The 23632-nt window shown below is 42.4% G+C and overlaps 1 protein-coding gene across 2 annotated transcripts in view; it reads left to right on the forward strand.

Annotated features, from left to right (window-relative positions):
• Window positions 1-625: 625 nt before the first annotated feature.
• LOC138855453 (transmembrane protein 272-like) overlaps window positions 626-23632 on the forward strand; it is a gene marked incomplete at its 5' end in the record, with an annotated part of 77756 nt that continues 54749 nt past the window's right edge. For both annotated transcript variants that reach the window (XM_070104923.1, XM_070104924.1), the window contains 1 exon segment: window positions 626-914. In XM_070104923.1, coding sequence (XP_069961024.1) covers window positions 626-914 — 289 coding nt within the window.

The raw sequence follows: 23632 nt of genomic DNA on the forward strand, positions 1-23632 counted from the left end.
ATATATATATATATATATATATATATATATATATATATATATATATATATATATATATATATATATATATATTCGATTTGGAGACCTAAAAAATTGTTTGCCATTTTGAGGGCATAAGGAACGTAACTCTATTTTTCATATATGTTTTTCAGTTTGTTTTAGACGATTTTATCTGGGACAAGATTTTCATGAACGTAACTACCGTCTTAATCGACGGTCTCCTGTGTTATTATTATTATTATTATTATTATTATTATTATTATTATTATTATTATTATTATTATTATTAAGTGTTATTCAGTGTGGGTTATTCAGCTCTTGGAGAAGATGAGGTTTCATAGTACTTACACTTTGTGCTGGGCACACACCTCGTCTCTTTGTTATCTCTTAGTTACCTCTATATTACCTCTTTATTAAACCTAAGTTACCTCTGTATTACCTCTTAGTTACCTCTTTACCTCTTAGTTATGTCATTATTACCTCTTAGTTACCTCTATTACGTCTTAGTTACCTCTATCACATCTTAGTTGCCTCTCTATTACTCTTAGTTACCTCTATATTACGTCTTAGTTATGTCTTTATTACCTCTCAGTTACCTCTATTGCATTTTAGTTATCTTTGACAGGTTGAAAGTGGGAGTGAGAGCTCAGCGGACGAGTTGAAGCAGAAGTCACAGAAGTCACAGAAGTCACAGAAGAGGACACAGCCGGGGCAGCCGCAGATCGACGACCAACTCAAGCAACAGATTCACCAGGAGCTTGAGCAGAGGATCCAGAAGCAGGAGGAGCAGAAGCAGAAGACCCAGGTCGGGAACGGCGGACCCAACTCCAGCCAGGACTTCGCGCACTTCGAGAAGGCCAGAATTATGCCCCGACCCAAACAACCCGCTCGTTCTCGCCGTGAAGAAGCTGACAGTACGTGGTCTGAAGTCTCTGGCTGTCATCTGTGTGTTTACATGCTGGTTGTCATTTGTGTGTTTGCATGCTGGCTGTCATCTGTGTGTTTGCATGCTAGCTGTCATCTGTGTGTTTGCATGCTAGCTGTCATCTGTGTGTTTGCATGCTAGCTGTCATCTGTGTGTTTGCATGCTAGCTGTCATCTGTGTGTTTGCATGCTAGCTGTCATCTGTGTGTTTACATACTGGCTGTCATCTGTGTGCTGGCTGTCATCTGTGTGTTTGCATGCTGGCTGTCATCTGGCCTGGAACAATCTTCCTCACCATAGTCTGGAACAATCTTCCTCTCCATAATTTGGAACAATCTTTCTTTCAATAGTCTGGAACAATCTTCCTCACCATACTCTGGAACAATCTTCCTCACCATAATCTGGAGCACTCTTCCTCTCCATAGTCTGTAACACTCTTGCTTTAGTGATTCCAGACTGTTTCCAGACAGTGTTTCCAGACAGTGTTTCCAGACAGTGTTTCCAGACACTTGGCTGAGCGAGTACCAACGTTATTGATATATTCGGATTTAACAATTTACTCTTAGTTAAGTGAACAAAAACGTTCTTTCAAAACTATATCTGGGGGGTATGAGAAGATGGGAATAACACAAGATAACTCGAAGAACAGACGAAAATGGAGAAGACCTTCTTTTACTGGGAAAATAATCTCCCTCTCTCCTACACACCCTAACCTGAGCCTCACTATCCTCATAAAAACTCTTTACAGCATTTAGTAACTTGCCACCTATTTCATATACTTGCAACATCTGCCACATTGCTTCCCTATCCACTCTATCATATGCCTTTTCTAAATCCATAAATGCAATAAAAACTTCCCTACCTTTATTTAAATACTACTCACATATATGCTTCAATGTAAACACTTGATCTACACATCCCCTACCCACTCTAAAGCCTCCTTGCTCATCTGCAATCCTACTCTCTGTCTTACCTCTAATTCTTTCAATAGTGACCCTACCATTCGCTTTTCCTGGTATACTCAGTAAATTTATTCCCCTATAATTTTTACCATCTCTTTTGCCCCTCTTCCTTTTGTATAGAGTAATTATACGTGCTCTCTGCCACTCCCTAAGTACCATCCCCTCTTTCATACATTTATTAAACAAAAATACCAACCACTCCAACACTATATCCCCTCCTACTTTAGCATTTCTGTCATGATCCCGTCAGTTCTAGCTGCTTTACCCCCTTTCATTCTTCGTAATGCTTCACGCACCTCCCCTACACTCACATCCTGCTCTTCACTCCTAAAAAATGTTATACCTCCCTGGCCAGTGTATAAAATTATATATATATATATATATATATATATATATATATATATATATATATATATATATATATATATATATATATATATATATATGTTGAGTAGACTTCAGGATGTACATGTTTATAGAGGGGTCACAGATATATCAGATCACTTTCTAGTTGTACCTACACTGAGAGTAAAAGGTAGATGGGATACAAGGAGAATAGAAGCATCAGGGAAGAGAGAGTTGAAGGTTTATAAACTAAAAGAGGAGACAGTTAGGGAAAGATGTAAACAGCTATTGGAGGATAGATGGGCTAATGAGAGCATAGGCAATGGGGTCGAAGAGGTATGGGGTAGGTTTAAAAATGTAGTGTTAGAGTGTTCAGCAGAAGTTTGTGGTTACAGGAAAGTGGGTGCGGGAGGGAAGAGGAGCAATTGGTGGAATGATGATGTAAAGAGTAAGGGAGAAAAAGTTAGCATATGAGAAGTTTTTACAAAGTACAAGTGATGCAAGGAGGGAAGAGTATACGGAGAAAAAGAGAGAGGTTAAGAGAGTGGTGAAGCAATGTAAAAAGAGAGCAAATGAGAGAGTGGGTGAGATGTTATCAACAAATTTTGTTGAAAATAAGAAAAAGTTTTGGAGTGAGATTAACAAGTTAAGGAAACCTAGAGAACAAATGGATTTGTCAGTTAAAAATAGGAGAGGAGAGTTATTAAATGGAGAGTTAGAGGTATTGGGAAGATGGAGGGAATATTTTGAGGAATTGTTAAATGTTGATGAAGATAGGGAAGCTGTGATTTCGTGTATAAGGCACGGAGGAATAACATCTTGTAGGAGTGAGGAAGAGCCAGTTGTGAGTGTGGGGGAAGTTCGTGAGGCAGTAGGTAAAATGAAAGGGGATAAGGCAGCCGGGATTGATGGGATAAAGATAGAAATGTTAAAAGCAGGTGGGGATATAGTTTTGGAGTGGTTGGTGCAATTATTTAATAAATGTATGGAAGAGGGTGAGGTACCTAGGGACTGGCAGAGAGCATGCATAATTCCATTGTTTAAAGGAAAAGGGGACAAAAGAGAGTGCAAAAATTATAGGGGGATAAGTCTGTTGAGTATACCTGGTAAAGTGTATGGTGGAGTTATTATTCAAAGAATTAAGAGTAAGACGGAGAATAGGATAGCAAATGAACAAGGAGGCTTTAGGAAAGGTAGGGGGTGTGTGGACCAGGTGTTTACAGTGAAACATATAAGTGAACAGTATTTAGATAAGGCTCAAGAGGTCTTTGTGGCATTTATGGATTTGGAAAAGGCGTATGACAGGGTGGATAGGGGGGCAATGTGGCAGATGTTGCAGGTGTATGGTGTAGGAGGTAGGTTACTGAAAGCAGTGAAGAGTTTTTACGAGGATAGTGAGGCTCAAGTTAGAGTATGTAGGAAAGAGGGAAATTATTTCCCAGTAAAAGTAGGCCTTAGACAAGGATGTGTGATGTCACCGTGGTTGTTTAATATATTTATAGATGGGGTTGTAAGAGAAGTAAATGCGAGGGTCTTGGCAAGAGGCGTGGAGTTAAAAGATAAAGAATCCCACATAAAGTGGGAGTTGTCACAGTTGCTCTTTGCTGATGACACTGTGCTCTTGGGAGATTCTGAAGAGAAGTTGCAGAGATTGGTGGATGAATTTGGTAGGGTGTGCAAAAGAAGAAAATTAAAAGTGAATACAGGAAAGAGTAAGGTTATGAGGATAACAAAAAGATTAGGTGATGAAAGATTGGATATCAGATTGGAGGGAGAGAGTATGGAGGAGGTGAATGTATTCAGATATTTGGGAGTGGACGTGTCAGCGGATGGGTCTATGAAGGATGAGGTGAATCATAGAATTGATGAGGGGAAAAGGGTGAGTGGTGCACTTAGGAGTCTGTGGAGACAAAGAACTTTGTCCTTGGAGGCAAAGAGGGGAATGTATGAGAGTATAGTTTTACCAACGCTCTTATATGGGTGTGAAGCATGGGTGATGAATGTTGCAGCGAGGAGAAGGCTGGAGGCAGTGGAGATGTCATGTCTGAGGGCAATGTGTGGTGTGAATATAATGCAGAGAATTCGTAGTTTGGAAGTTAGGAGGAGGTGCGGGATTACCAAAACTGTTGTCCAGAAGGCTGAGGAAGGGTTGTTGAGGTGGTTCGGACATGTAGAGAGAATGGAGCGAAAGAGAATGACTTCAAGAGTGTATCAGTCTGTAGTGGAAGGAAGGCGGGGTAGGGGTCGGCCTAGGAAAGGTTGGAGGGAGGGGGTAAAGGAGGTTTTGTGAGCGAGGGGCTTGGACTTCCAGCAGGCATGTGTGAGCGTGTTTGATAGGAGTGAATGGAGACGAATGGTTTTTAATACTTGACTTGCTGTTGGAGTGTGAGCAAAGTAACATTTATGAAGGGGTTCAGGGAAACCGGCAGGCCGGACTTGAGTCCTGGAGATGGGAAGTACAGTGCCTGCACTCTGAAGGAGGGGTGTTAATGTTGCAGTTTAAAAACTGTAGTGTAAAGCACCCTTCTGGCAAGACAGTGATGGAGTGAATGATGGTGAAAGTTTTTCTTTTTCGTGCCACCCTGCCTTGGTGGGAATCTGCCAGTGTGATAGTAAAATGAAATAAAATAATATATATATATATATATATATATATATATATATATATATATATATATATATATATATATATATATATATATATATATATATATAATCTGAGAGTTCTCTGAGAAATACAGTATTGCTAGTGTATGATCCCAAATACATTTAACACATAGAATACAGAGCCAGGTGCTGAGCCTAGTAGTGTGTAGCCAGGATGCAAGAATCGGGGCAGGAATGAGAGATAAGGAGATAAGACAGTGGGTTCTACTGATAGTAATGTTATCTCTCCCTCTCTCTCTCTCTCTCTCTCTTAGTATACACATTAAGACTGGCAATACAGTACATTCTTTAATAAAACTATTCTGTTAGGTAAAAGCATACAAGTGCAACTAATATCACTTGTGTTAGAAATAATGATTAATGATGATTCAAGGCATCTATATCTCCAGAAATTGGATTCTTTAAGTCACTAGTCGAGCGTCGTTGAATTTTATCTTGTGATTGATGAAATTCTGGTGTTGTACGTAGGCGTTGTTCAAGTTAGCATTCCTACATGCATTAATGTGTTCAATGAGACATGTTTCGCCTATGTATATTCTATCACAGTCTCCACAGGGAATAGTATAAGCTCTTATATTGACTGGTTTAATATTTCTCAATTTTGACCTAGTTAGACCTTTATGGAGGTACTGGATGTGATGATGACTGTAGTGTTAGCTAGCGCGAGCACTTTGGAGATGTTCAATGCGACCTGGCTGGAAGGTGTTAGTGCGTAGAGAGCTGATGATCTGAAGGGCTCTTTTGTTGCAGTCTTTGATGAGAAAGGAAGGGAAATGTAGCTGGGTGAAGGTTCGGTGTATGTATGTACAATCCTTGTCAAAAAACTCTGGATTGTAGATTTGGTATTATGCTATTAGGAAAAATCCGATGATGTTAATATAATAATAATAATAATAATAATAATAATAATAATAATAATAATAATAATAATAATATCATTATTTACTACCAGTACATGTACAATGTATACAGACCATAGCTGACATCAGTGACATACTACTATATAGAAAGCCGCTTGTTATGTACAGCATTTCCCGCAAATTAGGTCAGTTTTGTCCCATGATGTGACCCACACCAGTCCACTAACACCCAGGATGTGACCCACACCAGTCCACTAACACCCAGGATGTGACCCACACCAGTCCACTAACACCCAGGATGTGACCCACACCAGTCCACTAACACCCAGGATGTGACCCACACCAGTCCACTAACACCCATGATGTGACCCACACCAGTCCGCCAACACCCAGGATGTGACCCACACCAGTCCGCCAACACCCAGGATGTGACCCACACCAGTCCGCCAACACCCAGGATGTGACCCACACCAGTCCGCCAACACCCGGGTACCCATTTTACTGATGGGTGAACATAGACAACCGGAGTACAGAAACACGTCCAATGTTTTCACCCCTTCGCCGAATCGAACATAGACCTCACTGTGTGAAGCGAGAAAAGCTCTCCAGGCCACGAGGCACCTCTTTTAGTCTTAGTATCTTGACTGGAATAGACGTATGTGGAATTGTTTTTGGTCGTAGGCTTCGTATAAACTTGAAACCTTTGAGTGTTATCTATTTTGTGAATGAGAACGACTGGGAAACATTGGTCTCTTCTTCAAGTGTCAACTGGATAACAAGTTCAGCTGCGTTGAGTTTTTCCTGAAGAATCTTTACATTAAAACGTTTGGGAGTTATTATGAGGACGTCGTCCATAAAACTGTTTAACAGTATTCCACCAGGCATAAAGGAAATTACCAATAGACCCCTGGCTGGCTTCAAGAGGAAGCTAGACATATACCTTAAGTCAGTGCCCGATCAACCGGGCCAGCAGTAACAACCTGGTTGATGAGGCCTTGATCCACCAGGAGGCACGGTCATGGTCAGGGCCGCAGGGGTGTTGTCTCCCGGAACACCTCCATGTAGATAACGTAACCATAAAGCGCTGGTGAGGATGATGTTGGCGAAGCGTTCAACTTCTAGATCTTCCATGTGTAAGTTAATTAAGACGACGCTGATGGCAGACTCCATTCCCATACCATAAGTTTTCCAGAAGAGATTCCTGTTGATAGAAAAGCAGTAGAAATTAATGCAGAGTTCAATCAGGTCAACAAAATCTTCGGGAGGCAGTGAAAGATTAAGCACCTGGTTGACTTTACGTCGGAGAACGTCAATGGCTTGTGTGATGGGTACTTTAGTGAAGAGGGAAGTTACGCCCAAACTTCTTAGTTTCCTGTTCTGGGTGGAGCGGTCTCTGATGCGGTTGAGGTCGACTAAAGGCGTCTCAGAGGAATATTGTGAAGTCTCGAAACACGTCTCACTGAACACATTAATGCATGCAGAAACGATAACTTGAACAACGCCAGCGTATATCACCGGAATTCCAACAACTACCTGATGAAATTCAACGACGCTGCATTGTGATTAAACAACCCAGTTTACGCAGACATAAATGCCTTGAATCATCATTAATCGCTGTTTCTAACACAATTAAATAGCCGCACATGTGTTACTTTACATATTGTCGGTAATTTTGCCAACATTATATCACGATTCCCTGACACTGCTGTGACTGACTAGTTGTATATCAATGGAATGCAATACCATAGAGGTCCACCAACAGCCGTGTTCTGTCTCACGTAGCACCAACAGCCGTGTTCTGTTTCACGTAGCACCAGCTCACTGGATTCTTTGTATCTGAATAAATAAGACACACACATGTGATATAAATGGCTTAGAAGACCAACACACTGAAGAATGAGACACAATGGCTACTAATAGTATATGTTATAGATATTATTGGTATAACAGAGACCTGGTTCAATCTGAAAGATAGAAAAATGTCTTCTGAGTGCAACACAGGGTTATAAACTATTCCACACTGATAGGGCCAACAGGAAGGGTGGTGGAGTGGCGATGTACGTCAGAGATAATTTAAATTGTTGTTTTAGACATGATATAAGATTAGAAACATCGAACACAGAATCTGTTTGACTACAGTTTCTCGAGGATCGTGACAAATTAATTTTGGGTGTGATTTATAGGCCTCCAAACCTTGATAGGAAGGGCAGTAAGCTGTTATGGGACGAAATTCATAAGGCATCTAGATATGAAAATGTTGTGTTGATGGGAGATTTTAACTTTAGACAAATTGATTGGAACAATATAACAGGAAATCTTGAGTTTAGTGACTTTCTTGATGCGGTTCAGGATTGCTTTATAGAACAGGTTGTGACAGAACCAACTTGAGGAAACAATCTGGTTGACTTGGTTCTTGCCAACAAAGAATCACTAATTAATAATCTTGAGGTTAATGATGAGCTTGGGGAAAGTGATCATAAATCACTTAGTTTCAATATATCATGGAATTACCCAGATAACTAAAATCAAATCTCTGTCCCAGACTTCCGCTTGGCCGACTTCTTGGGACTGAAAAATTACCTGGGTGGGCTAAATTGGGATGTCCTGACTATGGGTCAGGTAGGTGATCTTGGCTGTGAGTATAACGTTTTACAGAGCATAGTTCCAGCTGCCCAGACAACTTTGTTCCGAGTAGGGAAATTAGATCTAACGAAAAATGATCCCAAATGGATGAACAATAGATAAAAACATCTCATTGGTCAAAAGAGAGGCATATACAGGCATATCAAAAAAGGGGACAGCCAGTTAAGAAATCAGTATATTCAATTAAAGAGAGAAATAAAGAAAGGAATAAGAAAAGAAAAAAGGGATTATGAGGATAAGGTCCCAAGGGATTCAAAGACTAACCCAAAAGGGTTCTTTCAGGTATACAGAAGTAACATTAGGGACAAGATAGGCCCACCTAAGAGTAACTCTGGTCAGATCACTGACAGTGATAAGAATATGTGTGAAATTCTCAATACCTACTTCCTCTCAGTTTTTACCCAGGAAAATACTAGCGAAATTACTGAAATAATGGATTATATAGAACAGGATGATAATAAACTATGCACAATTGCGGTAACTAGTGACATGGTCCTCAGACAAATAGAGAAATTAAAACCTAACAAATCCCCAGGTCCTGATGAACTGTATGCAAGGGTGTTAAAGGAATGTAAAGAGGAGCTTAGCAAACCTTTAGCTAATCTTTTCAATATATCACTACAAACTGGCATAGTGCCTGATAAGTGGAAAATGGCAAATGTAATACCTATTTACAAGGCAGGTGACAGGTCCTTGGCTTCGAACTATAGACCAATAAGCCTTACCTCCATTGTGGGAAAATTTATGGAATCAATAATTGCCGAAGCAATTCGTAGCCATCCTGACAGGCACAGATTGATTAATGAATCTCAACACAGTTTTACAAAGAGTTTGCATAAATGGGGAGAAATCAGAATGGGGGCACGTCACAAGCGGTGTTCCTCAGGGGTCAGTGTTGGGCCCGTTGTTGTTCACAATTTACATAAACGACATAGATGAGGGAATAAATAGCGACATAAGCAAATTTGCTGATGACACCAAAATAGGCCGTCCAATTCATTCTAATGAGGACACTAGAGCACTCCAGGATGATTTGAATAGACTGATGCAATGGTCGGAGAAGTGGCAGATGCAGTTTAATATTGACAAAATGCAAAGTTCTAAATGTTGGATAGGAAAATACCCATGCCACATATAAACTAAATAATGTAGATCTTAATATTACTGATTGCAAAAAGGATTTAGGAGTTCTGGTTAGCAGTAATCTAAAACCAAGACAACAGTGCATTAGTGTTCGCAATAAAGCTAACAGAATTCTTGGCTTCAAATCTAGAAGTATAAATAATAGAAGTCCTCAGGTTGTTCTTCAGCTCTATATATCCTTGGTTAGGCCTCATTTAGACTATGCTGCTCAGTTCTGGTCACCGTATTACAGAATGGATATAAATGCTCTGGAAAACGTACAGAGGAGGATGACAAAGATGATCCCATGTATCAGAAATCTTCCCTATGAGGACAGACTGAGGCCCTGAAACTGCACTCTCTAGAAAGACGTAGAATTAGGGGGGATATGATAGAGGTGTATAAATGGAAAACAGGAATAAATAAAGGGGATGTAAATAGCGTGCTGAAAATTTCCAGCCAAGACAGGACTCGTAGCATTGGTTTCAAGTTGGAAAAAATTCAGATTCAGGAAGGATATAGGAAAGCACTGGTTTGGTAATAGAGTTGTGGATGAGTGGAACAAACTCCCCAGTACAGTTGTAGAGGCTAAAACCTTGTGTAGTGGTGGGTGGGTATTGTTGGGCCTGACTAGCTTGTGCTGCTGGGTCTGATGCCGTGCTCCTTCCTTAAGTGGAAGTGACCTGACTAGGTGGTTCATTGGGCTAATCCGGGGGGACACATGAACCTGCTTCGCGTGGGTCAGTGGGCCTGCTGCAGTGTTCCTTCTTTCTTGTGTTCTTATGTTCTTATGAGTGGGTGTGGGTGGGTGTGAAATGGACCTGACTAGCTACTAAGTCTTGACTATGCCTGACCTCACGTGTCTGACCTCACTAGTTCAAGGTATTGGCTTAAGCCGATGGGGAGAATTGGAGCTGCCTCGCATAGACCAGTAGACCTGTTTCAGTGTTCCTTATTCCTTATGTTGGTAGATAAGACACATAGGCAACATTAGGCAACTTTATTCCGAAACGTTTCGCCTACACAGTAGGCTTCTTCAGTCGAGTACAGAAAGTAGGCGAGAGCAGTAGAGATGTGAAGACGATGTAATCAGTCCATCACCCTTGAAGTCGTAGATTTGAGACTGTCAGTCCCTCAGCCTGGAGAAGTTCTGTTCCAAAGTCTGGAACTAACTGAAGATCAAGCGACAGTGTTGAGACTTAAATACTGTCGGAAGGAGAGGTGCAGAGTAGTAGTAGTGAGAATGTAGCCATTGAGAGGTCATGTCCCTCTCAGAACAAACAATTCTCACTTGAAAAAGTTGTCCAATGTGTTTTCTCTTCTGTATCAAGATGCCATTGTGTTGCAGTGTCTGAGAGAGAAAGCACCTTGGACAACTTCTTCAAGTGAGAATTGTTTGTTCTGAGAGGGACATGACCTCTCAGTGGCTACATTCTCACTACTACTACTCTGCACCTCTCCTTCCCACAGTATTTAAGTCTCAACACTGTCGCTTGATCTTCAGTTAGTACCTTCCACCCCAGGTAGATCTGTGTATGACTTGAAAAAGCCCACTGTGTGGGCGAAACGTTGTCAATAAAGGATCACATTAAACTGCATATGTGTTTATGTTTCTAACTGTTGCCTATGTGTCTTACCTACCAAGAGCATAACTTGATAAATGAATCTCAGCATGGATTCACGAGAGGTCGTTCCTGCCTGACAAACTTACTGACGTTCTTCATTAGAACATTTGAGGCAGTTGACAGTGATAAGGAATATGATATTGTTTATTTGGATTTTAGTAAAGCCTTCGATAGAGTACCTCACAAGAGACTCTTAAGAAAAGTGGCAGACATATGTCGTGCCGAATATGTAAAACTGGTCAATTAGCAAGAACTCATTTAAAATTAAGTCCTTTCTAAAATTTTCTCTTATGCTTTTAAAGATATATTTTTTCATTAATGTTATTGTAAAAAAATTATAATCTTGCTCCAAAAGAATCTTAGAAAACTTACCTGACCTTATTATAACAAGAACAATTTATTTTAGCCTAACCCAACTAAATATATTTTAGATTTGTTTATAGTAATTTAATACTAAACAAACACAGTGAAATATATTTTTTTCGTTAGGTTCAGAATGATTTTGGCGAAATTATTGCATACACAAATTTTCACTTGTCCTATATGGCAAGATGAGCGTTGCTATTTAAGCCAAGATCGCAAGTTCTGCCTATTCGGCACGACATATATATACGACCTATATATATATATATATATATATATATATATATATATATATATATATATATATATATATATATATATATATATACACATACATATATATAATTCAAAACAACCACAGATGGAGTTACCTTGAGGGAGAGGGTTTCGGGGGTCATCGCCCCCGCGGCTCGGTCTGAGACCAGGCCTCGCGGTGGATCAGGGTCTGATCAACCAGGCTGTTACTGCTGGCCGCAAGTAAACTGACGTGTTGCAATCAACACATCATCAAGGGCTTCCAATGTTGCAGAGTAAGAGGTCCCAGCTGATTCCTTCAGTGAAACATCCCACCGAATGTTCCACCGAAAGAGAGAAAGAGAGAGAGAGAGAGAGAGAGAGAGAGAGAGAGAGAGAGAGAGAGAGAGAGAGAGAGAGAGAGAAATTTGATACTTGTATAACACTTGCGCAGAGGGACTGATAACCTCAAACTTTTTGTTGACTTTTCAACCATTTTTCTCTGGGACTGAGGAAGCCGCTGGCTGGCTACCTCGGTCCAATACATAACATAACATACCAACGTGTTGCACAAGTGTCTAATTCATGATCCTGTCTTTTCTCTAAACCAGATATCGACATTCCAAATCGACAGATAGACAGAGAGATAGATAGATAAATAGATAGATAGATAGATAAATAATACTCGGGGTACCAGATAAGATGTTGCTTTAACCTTTTGTCTGGACTATAATGTTTTTATCAAGGTATGCTTAATGTGTCTCATCATGTGTCTCATTCATGTGTCTCATTCATGTGTCTCATCCATGTGTCTCATTATGTGTCTCATTATGTGTCTCATTCATGTGTCTCGTCCATGTGTCTCATTCATGTGTCTCGTCCATGTGTCTCATTCATGTGTCTCGTCCATGTGTCTCATTCATGTGTCTCGTCCATGTGTCTCATTCATGTGTCTCGTCCATGTGTCTCATTCATGTGTCTCGTCCATGTGTCTCATTCATGTGTCTCGTCCATGTGTCTCATTCATGTCTCATCCATGTGTCTCATCATGTGTCTCATCCATGTGTCTCATTCATGTGTCTCATTCATGTGTCTCATCCATGTGTCTCATTCATGTGTCTCATACATGTGTCTCATTAATGTGTCTCATACATGTGTCTCATTCATGTGTCTCATTCATGTGTCTCATTCATGTGTCTCATCCATGTGTCTCATCCATGTGTCTCATTCATGTGTCTCATCATGTGTCTCTTTCATGTGTCTCATTATGTGTCTCATTCATGTGTCTCATTCATGTGTCTCATTCATGTGTCTCATCCATGTGTCTCATTATGTGTCTCATCCATGTGTCTCATTCATGTGTCTCATCCATGTGTCTCATCCATGTGTCTCTTTCATGTGTCTCATAATGTGTCTCATTCATGTGTCTCATTCATGTGTCTCATTCATGTGTCTCATCCATGTGTCTCATTATGTGTCTCATTCATGTGTCTCATTATGTGTCTCATTCATGTGTCTCATTCATGTGTCTCATTCATGTGTCTCATCCATGTGTCTCATTATGTGTCTCATTATGTGTCTCATTCATGTGTCTCATTCATGTGTCTCATTCATGTGTCTCACTCATGTGTCTCATCCATGTCTCATTATGTGTCTCATTCATGTGTCTCATTCATGTGTCTCATTCATGTGTCTCATCCATGTGTCTCATCCATGTGTGTCATTCATGTGTCTCATTCATGTGTCTCATTCATGTGTCTCATTCATGTGTCTCATCCATGTCTCATTCATGTGTCTCATCCATGTGTCTCATCCATGTGTCTCATTCATGTGTCTCAGTCATGTGTCTCATTCATGTGTCTCATTCATGTGTCTCATTCATGTGTCTCATTCATGTGTCTCATTCATGTGTCTCATTCATGTGTCTCATCCATGTGTCTCATTCATGTGTCTGATTCATGTCTCGTCCATGTGCCTCATTATGTGTCTCATTCATGTGTCTCATTCATGTGTCTCATCCATGTGTCTCATTTATGTGTCTCATTCATGTGTCTCATTCATGTGTCTCGTCCATGTGTCTCATTATGTGTCTCATTCATGTCTCATTCATGTGTCTCATCCATGTGTCTCATTATGTGTCTCATTCATGTGTCTCATTCATGTGTCTCATCCATGTGTCTCATTCATGTGTCTCATTCATGTGTCTCATCCAGGTGTCTCATTCATGTGTCTCATTCATGTGTCTCATCCATGTGTCTCATTCATGTGTCTCATTCATGTGTCTCATCCATGTGTCTCATCCATGTGTCTCATTATTGTGCCTCATTCATGTGTCTCATTCATGTCTCATTCATGTGTCTCATCCATGTGTCTCATTCATGTGTCTCGTCCATGTGTCTCGTCCATGTGTCTCATTCATGTGTGTCATTCATGTGTCTCATTCATGTGTCTCATTCATGTGTCTCATTCATGTGTCTCATTCATGTGTCTCATCCATGTGTCTCATTCATGTGTCTCGTCCATGTGTCTCGTCCATGTGTCTCATTCATGTGTGTCATTCATGTGTCTCATTCATGTGCCTCATCCATGTGTCTCATTCATGTGTCTCATTCATGTGTCTCATTCATGTGTCTCATCCATGTGTCTCGTCCATGTGTCTCATCCATGTGTCTCATTCATGTGTCTCATTCATGTGTCTCATTCATGTGTCTCATTCATGTGTCTCATTCATGTGTCTCATTCATGTGTCTCATCCATGCATCTCGTCCGTGTGTCTCATTCATGTGTCTCATCCATGTGTATCATTCATGTGTCTCATCCATGCATCTCGTCCGCGTGTCTCATTCATTTGTCTCATCCATGTGTATCATTCATGTGTCTCATTCATGTGTCTCATTCATGTGTCTCATGTGTCTCATTCATGTGTCACATCCATGTGTCTCATTCATGTGTCTAATTCATGTGTCTCATTCATGTGTCTCATCCATGTGTCTCATTATGTGTCTCATTCATATGTATCATTATGTGTCTCATTCATGTGTCTGATTCATGTGTCTCATTCATGTGTCTCATTCATGTGTCTCATTATGTGTCTCATTCATGTGTCTCATTATGTGTCTCATTCATGTGTCTCATTCATGTGTCTCATTCATGTGTCTCATTCATGTGTCTCATTCATGTGTCTCATTCATGTGTCTCATCCATGTGTCTCATTCATGTGTCTCATCCATGTGTCTCATTCATGTGTCTCATTCATGTGTCTCATTCATGTGTCTCATCCATGTGTCTCATTCATGTATCTCATTCATGTGTCTCATTCATGTGTCTCATTCATGTGTCTCATTCATGTGTCTCATCCATGTCTCATTCATGTGTCTCATCCATGTGTCTCATTCATGTGTCTCATCCATGTGTCTCATTCATGTGTCTCATTCATGTGTCTCATTCATGTGTCTCGTCCACGTGTCTCATTCATGTGTCTCATCCATGTGTCTCATTCATGTGTCTCATTCATGTCTCATTCATGTGTCTCATCCATGTGTCTCGTCCATGTGTCTCATCCATGTGTCTCGTCCATGTGTCTCATTCATGTGTCTCATACATGTGTCTCATTCATGTGTCTCATTCATGTGTCTCATTCATGTGTCTCATTCATGTGTCTCGTCCATGTGTCTCATACATGTGTCTCATACATGTGTCTCATTCATGTGTCTCATTCATGTGTCTCATTCATGTGTCTCAGCCATGTGTCTCATTCATGTGTCTCATTCATGTGTCTCATCCATGTGTCTCGTCCATGTGTCTCGTCCATGTGTCTCATTCATGTGTCTCATTCATGTGTCTCATTCATGTGTCTCATCCATGCATCTCGTCCGTGTGTCTCATTCATGTGCCTCATCCATGTGTATCATTCATGTGTCTCATTCATGTGTCTCATCCATGCATCTCGTCCGCGTGTTTCATTCATGTGTCTCATCCATGTGTCTCATTCATGTGTCTCATTCATGTGTCTCATGTGTCTCATTCATGTGTCTCATCCATGTGTCTCGTCCGTGTGTCTCATCCATGTGTATCATTAATGTGTCTCATCCATGTTTCATTCATGTGTCTTATTCATGTGTCTCATCCATGTGTTTCATGCATGTGTCTTATCCATGTGTCTCATTCATGTGTCTCGTCCATGTGTCTCATCCATGTGTCTCATTCATGTGTCTCGTCCATGTGTCTCATCCATATGTCTCATTCATGTGTCTCATCCATGTGTCTCATTCATATGTCTCATGTGTCTCGTCCGTGTGCCTCATCCATGTGTATCATTAATGTGTCTCATCCATGTTTCATTCATGTGTCTCATTCATGTGTCTCATCCATGTGTTTCATGCATGTGTCTTATCCATGTGTCTCATTCATGTGTCTCGTCCATGTGTCTCATCCATGTGTCTCATTCATGTGTCTCGCCCATGTGTCTCATCCATGTGTCTCATTCATGTGTTTCATCCATGTGTCTCATTCATGTGTCTCATGTGTCTCGTCCGTGTGTCTCATCCATGTGTATCATTCATGTGTCTCATCCATGTCTCATTCATGTGCCTCATTCATGTGTCATGTGTCTCATCCATGTGTCTCATCCATGTGTCTCATCCATGTGTCTCATTCATGTGTCTCATCCATGTTTCTCATCCATGTGTCTCATTCATGTGTCTCATCCATGTGTCTCATCCATGTGTCTCATTCATGTGTCTCATCCATGTGTATCATTCATGTGTCTCATTCATGTGTCTCATCCATGTGTATCATTCATGTGTCTCGTCCATGTATAACGAGATTGTTTGGTATTCTGTAAGCGGGTAGTAAATGATACGTCTTCGGAGGCTTCTTCGTTTATTGATAATGTCGTGGTGGGTACACAGGCTTGTGTTGTGCCCATGGCCCGGGAGGGCCATCCCACTAGAAAGAGCTGGGAGGCCTTGTGTGTTGCTGCTAGGCCGCTGTGTGAGTGAGGGTGAGGCAAGTCTGGGCATACTGAAGTGGCAAGGCCTCTAGGTGGCAGCACCAGCATGGCGCGAAATATGAACTAAGCTGGCAGACAGCATGGGCTGTCTGTGCAGACAGTACAGGCTGTCTACATACGCTCGGCCACCTACCGCCCGTCGTCCCGACGCGACAATACTGGTAGTAAAAGAAACTCGGTCTCTCTTTCGTAGGAACAGGGCACAGAACACAAAATAAAAACATATATATACATATGGACATGGAAAAAAAACTTCCTATAGGGAGGGAAGAAAAAACATGTGGGGTGTGCTAAACATCGTGGTCAAAGGCAGTGAGCGTCGAAGGGCATCACTGCACGCCTTCCTGCGTCTGGACAGATTCTGCAACACGGGAGACATCGCTGGGGCTGAGCTGTGACGTAACAGGTTACGGTCTCCTCTGGAACGGTGAAGCAGTCATCGTAGGAATCGCTGCAGGTTTTCACTCAACCTTGGGCACGACATGCTGGTGCCCTCGAGTGAGGCGTCGACAAACTCGGCAACTGGGCATGACTTCTGGCAAGCGACTCAGGAGGACACTTCTCGACTGGTACTGTCGCTGGGCTGTCACTGCCGGCGAGCGTGGAGTGAGTTGTGGAGCGAGTCGTGGCAGAGACGACTGGGCGAAACATCTGAGAGTCTTAACATCATACACCAGACTGCAGTGAGAGAGCTAGCAGTCAAAGTGACATTATCTTTGTGCAGGCTTCTCACTGAAGCTTGTGACACGAGGCTGACACAGCGCCTGCCGACAGGCCTAACTGCGGCGTGGCGAGTATCATTCGGCCGTTGGAGTTACAGCAGAGATTAGTCTAAGCATCCCCAGACTTGTTTCTCTACATATAACTGCACTCTGAAGGTCTGGAGGTGAAGTGAAACAAATCTCGATGGGAATCGTAGCAGGTACGATTCTGCAGAACATCACGAGCGACGAGCATAAAAGCTTTCTGTACAAGAGAACACAGTGGTGCTACTCAGGTCTGACTCAGACCTCACTGGACACACGGAAACTTTACACACACCGCGGTACAACATGGCTTAAACTAGCAAATGTTGCTTTTCTGTGCATAAAACTGACACTAAGACATATACTAAAATGTGAGAACACTGACTGAGAGGAATTAATTAACACGACATATATCTTCTCTCGATCTTCTCGTCAATACTGAAATAATTACTGAACACTCGATGGTGACATCATGTGATGTCAGGCGTGATGTCGCGAGGTGACGTCAGCAGCACTGTGATGTCAGCAGACATCTCGAGGTGACGTCAGGCAGACATCGTGAGGTGATGTCAGCAGACATTGTGACGTCATGAAGTCGGCCAGCATCGTGGGTGACGTCGATGTGATGCGGGCAGCAGACCACAGCATGAGGCCTGGGACATCTGGCTCGGTAACTCACGTGGTTTGTAGATCCACGTGACATCGCCCACACCCACGTCCTGTCGTGATCCACGTGGCATCGTGATCTACATGGCATGCTGCTCCACGTAGCTTCTAGTGGCCTCGGGCACTCGGATACACAGCTCTGGCAATGAATTCACACGAAAAACAGCAGAAAACACAGCAGAGGGAGTGGGCAGTGGTGAGTGGTGTATGGTAGTGTTGTGGTGAGGAGCGTGCGTGAGTGTATGGCAGGGCGAGCATCTGGCCATCTCTCCTCCTCCCACCCACAAACACAGGGAAACACACTGGACGCAGAAATCACCACAAGACTCACCTCTGGCTTGCTGAAACAGCTGTGCTGAGCTGAACAACAACAGCAACATACAAGTGACGCTGAACATGTGACTTGAGAAACAGCGTGGGGCATTGTAGCGTGGGACGCTGTAGCGTGGGGTCACTTACAATTCTCGGAGAATTTCGACAAATTTCGGCTGGATCCTGCTTGTATCTGTGTCTGGATGCTCAAACGTGCAGACACGACATCAGGATAACTCGTTGAGAGACGGATGCTTCTTGTGTAGGGTGATGAAGTGAAGATGACTTCATACCTCTTCCTTCCTCGCTTTGGGCAAACACACTGCTGCAGCCACTGCTTTCCACCAATTATAACGAGTTTATTTGGTAGTGCTGCAAGCGGGGTGTGAATGATACATCTTCGGAGGCTTCTTCGTTTATTGATAATGTCGTGGTGGGTACACAGGCTTGTGTTGTGCCTATGGCCCGGGAGGGCCATCCCACGAGAGAGAGCTGGGAGGCCTTGTGTGTTGCTGCTAGGCCGCTGTGTGAGTGAGGGTGAGGCAAGTCTGGGCATACTGAAGTGGCAAGGCCTCTAGGTGGCAGCACCAGCATGGTGCGAAATATGAACTAATGCTGTCTGCATGGGCTGTCTGTGCAGACAGTACAGGCTGTCTACACATGTGTCTCGTCTATGTGTCTCATCCATGTGTCTCATTCATGTGTCTCGTCCATGTGTCTCGTCCATGTGTCTCGTCCGTGTGTCTCATCCATGTGTATCATTCATGTGTCTCATCCATGTCTCATTCATGTGCCTCATTCATGTGTCTCATCCATGTGTCTCATTCATGTGTTTCATCAATGTGTCTCATCCATGTGTCTCATTCATGTGTTTCATCCATGTGTCTTATTCATGTGTCTCGTCCATGTGTTTCGTCCATGTCTCATCCATGTGTCTCATTCGTGTGTCTCGTCCATGTGTCTCATCCATGTGTCTCATCCATGTGTCTCGTCCATGTGTCTCATTCATGTGTCTCGTCCATGTGTCTCATTCATGTGTCTCATCAATGTGTCTCATCCATGTGTCACATCCATGTCTCATCCATGTGTCACATTCATGTGTCTCATCCATGTGTCACATCCATGTCTCATCCATGTGTCTCACCCATGTGTCTCGTCCATGCATCTCATCCATGTGTCTCGTCCATGCGTCTCATCCACGTGTCTCGTCCATGTGTCACATTCATGTCTCGTCCATGTGTCACATCCATGTGTCTCATCCACGTGTCTCATCCATGTGTCTCGTCCATGTGTCACATTCATGTGTCACATTCAAGTGTCACATTCATGTGCCTCGTCCATGTGTCACATTCATGTGTCTCGTCCATGTTTCACTGATTCACTCTAATTAATGATTTATATACTGATGACCAAATTTCTTTATAAGTCAACCTTCATCATTGTTATGATAAGAGAATTGTCGACATGGAACTCTCTATCACTCCACGATAACACTTATCAGCCAGTGAAGCTCCACTCTCCTTGTCTTACTACAATGTTCAGTGGTCTAGAGTGTTTACAAATGTCTTTTTAAGCTCCATTCTCCTTGTGTTACTACAATGTTCAGAGGACTAGAGTGTTTACAAATGTCTTTTTAATCTCCATTCTCATTGTCTTACTACAATATTCAGTGGACTAGAGTGTTTACAAATGTCTTTTTAAGCTCCATTGTCCTTGTCTTACTACAATGTTCAGTGGACTAGAGTGTTTACAAATGTCTTTTTAAGCTCCATTCTCCTTGTCTTACTACAATGTTCAGAGGACTAGAGTGTTTACAAATGTCTTTTTAAGCTCCATTGTCCTTGTCTTACTACAATGTTCAGTGGACTAGAGTGTTTACAAATGTCTTTTTAAGCTCCATTGTCCTTGTCTTACTACAATGTTCAGAGGACTAGAGTGTTTACAAATGTCTTTTTAAGCTCCCCACTCCTTGTCTTACTACAATGTTCAGAGGACTAGAGTGTTTACAAATGTCTTTTTAAGCTCCCCACTCCTTGTCTTACTACAATGTTCAGTGGACTAGAGTGTTTACAAATGTCTTTTTAAGCTCCCCACTCCTTGTCTTACTACAATGTTCAGTGGACTAGAGTGTTTACAAATGTATAAATAAAAAAAAAAGGCACAATACCGTGACTGGAACGATACACAAATAACCCGCACATAAAAGAGAGAAGCTTACGACGACGTTTCGGTCCGACTTGGATCATTGACAAAGTCACACTAACCAGAGGTGGAGCAGGACGGCTATATATAGGCAGGAAGAGGTGGAGGTAGTAGTAGTAGTACAAGAATTGTATATAGTACCGACAAGATGAAATTAAGACACATGCACAAGACCCGGGCATCCCCATCGTAGACGTTTCGCCATCCAGCCAGCCACTGGATGGCGAAACGTCCACAACAAAGACAACCAGACGCCGCACAATGTCCCTCTTGATGATGTCCTTGATTTCCTTAGAGAGAAGGCCCATGAAGGCTTTCTTCATCTCCCTATCCCCACTGATGTCTTTCTTGATGTGATCCGCCTCTGTGTGGACTCTAACTCCTTTTCCTTCCAAGGGAAATATTATTCTCAAACCTTCGGTGTCGCTATGGGCTCTCCTCTCTCTCCTGTCCTTGCTAATCTTTACATGGAATACTTCGAGACTGTTCTTCTTCCTACCCTCGATGTGCAACCTTCACTCTGGCTCCGCTATGTGGATGACATCTTTGCTCTGTGGCCTCATGACTCCAGTCTCTTCCAACCTTTTCTTGAAGCTCTTAATAATCTTGCCCCTTCCATTAAGTTTAAAGCTGAATGGGAATCTAATTCCTTGCTTCCTTTCCTTGATGTCCATGTCCACCGCTCAGTTACAGGTTTATCCTTTTCCGTTTACCGTAAACCTATGCACAGTGGCATGTACATTCACTACTTTTCCTATCATGCTTCCCCTGTCAAGAAAAGTGTTCTTATCTCCCTCTTTCTCCGTGCCCTCCGCATCTGTGATCCTCAGTTCCTTCCAGCAGAAATTTCCACTCTTCATAATTCGTTCTCCCGTCTTGGCTACCCTTCCCATTTCAGAGACTCTGCCCTCTCACGTGCTAAACGCATTTTCTTCTCTCCCAAACTCTCTACTCATGGGAACTCTTCTATCCTCTGCCTTCCCTACATTTCCGGTCTTTCTAATCTCAACAATTCTCTCCGTCCCTTAGACATCAAGCTTACCTTCCGCCAGACTACCACTCTTCGCACTGATCTCGTTCATACCTCTCCTCCCTCTACAGATGTTCCTGGTGTCTACTCTATTTCTTGCTCCTCCTGTCCTCTTCAGTACTTCGGAGAAACTGGTCGATCTCTTTCTGACAGACTTAGGGAGCACAAAAATAGTGTTAGGCTTGCCGACATTAACAATGCTCTTTTCTGTCACGTCAGAGATCATAGCCATCCTATTGACTGGTCTTCTGCTAAAACTGTCTTCCCTACTTCCAACTCGAACAGTCGCCGTCTAGTTGAATCCTCTCTAATACACAACTTTCCTTGTATGAACCTTAGCCCTGGCTTCGTCTCTGTAGATGCCTTCCTCTCCCACTACATTGTAAAATGCTCCAAACTTCAGAACACCCGTGACTTAACCTGGATCCTCATTTTTTCTTTTTCTTTTTCTTCTTCCTCTTCCCCTTTCCTCTTTCCCTTTCTCCTCTGGGTTGTCTTTCTCTCTCCTGTCTCGTGTTTCTGTTCCTTCTTCATTTATTTCACCACTTCCCCTTTCACGCACCTCTGTGCGCTTGCTCTCCCTCTGTGGGCATCTAGCTCTCTTGCAGTGCTCTTCTTCCTTAGTATTTGACTGGCTCGTCTTCCTTATTTCCCACTTCTACCACTACCACTACTACTACCTCTTCTTCTTCTACTACTACTACTACAACTACTGATGAAATTAAGACACACGTGCGGCGTCTGGTTATCTTTGTTGTGGACATTTCGCCATCCAGTGGCTGGCTGGATGGCAAAACGTCTACGATGGGGATGCCCGGGTGTTGTGCATGTGTCTTAATTTCATCTTGTCGGTATTATATACAATTCTTGTACTACTACTACTACTACTACCACCACCTCTTCCTGCCTATATATAGCCGTCCTGCTCCACCTCTGGTTAGTGTGACTTTGTCAATGGTCCAAGTCGGACCGAAACGTCGTCGTAAGCTTCTCTCTTTTATGTGCGGGTTATTTGTGTATGTTTACAAATGTCTTTTTAAGCTCCCCACTCCTTGTCTTACTACAATGTTCAGTGGACTAGAGTGTTTACAAATGTCTTTTTAAGCTCCCCACTCCTTGTCTTACTACAATGTTCAGTGGACTAGAGTGTTTACAAATGTCTTTTTAAGCTCCCCACTCCTTGTCTTACTACAATGTTCAGAGGACTAGAGTGTTTATAAATGTCTTTTTAAGCTCCCCACTCCGAACCCTTGACTGGTCCGAACCCTTGACTGGTCCGAACCCTGGACTGGTTTCAAACGGTTTCGTTGTGCACCACCTAGCAGGTTATTAATAGAATATTCAAGAGGTTGCTAGTAGAATTGCAGTAAATCAACCATTCAAATCATTATGAAGCTGTGTGTAGTCTGTGGTCAGTCAAACAAACGGGCTTCCACATGCATAAATTGTCATTTCTGTGGAAATTGGTGTCACGCCCCTTGTGCAGATATCCAAGAACTAGCTACAAGCAGTATTAAAACAGGGAAGTGTTTTTGGGTATGCCCAAATGAGATAAATCTGTGGACTAAAATCACAAGGGTATTAAAAGAGGTCAACATCAAAGCTGCTTTCATAGAAAACCTGGAAGCTTTCTACAACAGATGGGAACATAAAAAGTCCGGGCTGAATGGTACTGCCCTTGATACTGGCCATGTAGTCAGAAACTGTAAGGCTGGAGATGATGTCCTGGTAGTCAGTAAATGGGGGGCTGATAGTGCTGTCCTGGGAGACAGTAATGGGGAAGCTGGAGGTGCTGTCCTGGGAGACAGTAATGGTGAAGCTGGAGGTGCTGTCCTGGGAGACAGTAATGGTGAAGCTGGAGATGCTGTCCTGGGAGACAGTAATGGGGAAGCTGGAGATGCTGTCCTGGGAGACAGTAAT

This window comes from Cherax quadricarinatus, chromosome 95 (assembly GCF_038502225.1).
Source record: "Cherax quadricarinatus isolate ZL_2023a chromosome 95, ASM3850222v1, whole genome shotgun sequence".
Taxonomy (NCBI): Eukaryota; Metazoa; Arthropoda; class Malacostraca; order Decapoda; family Parastacidae; genus Cherax; species Cherax quadricarinatus.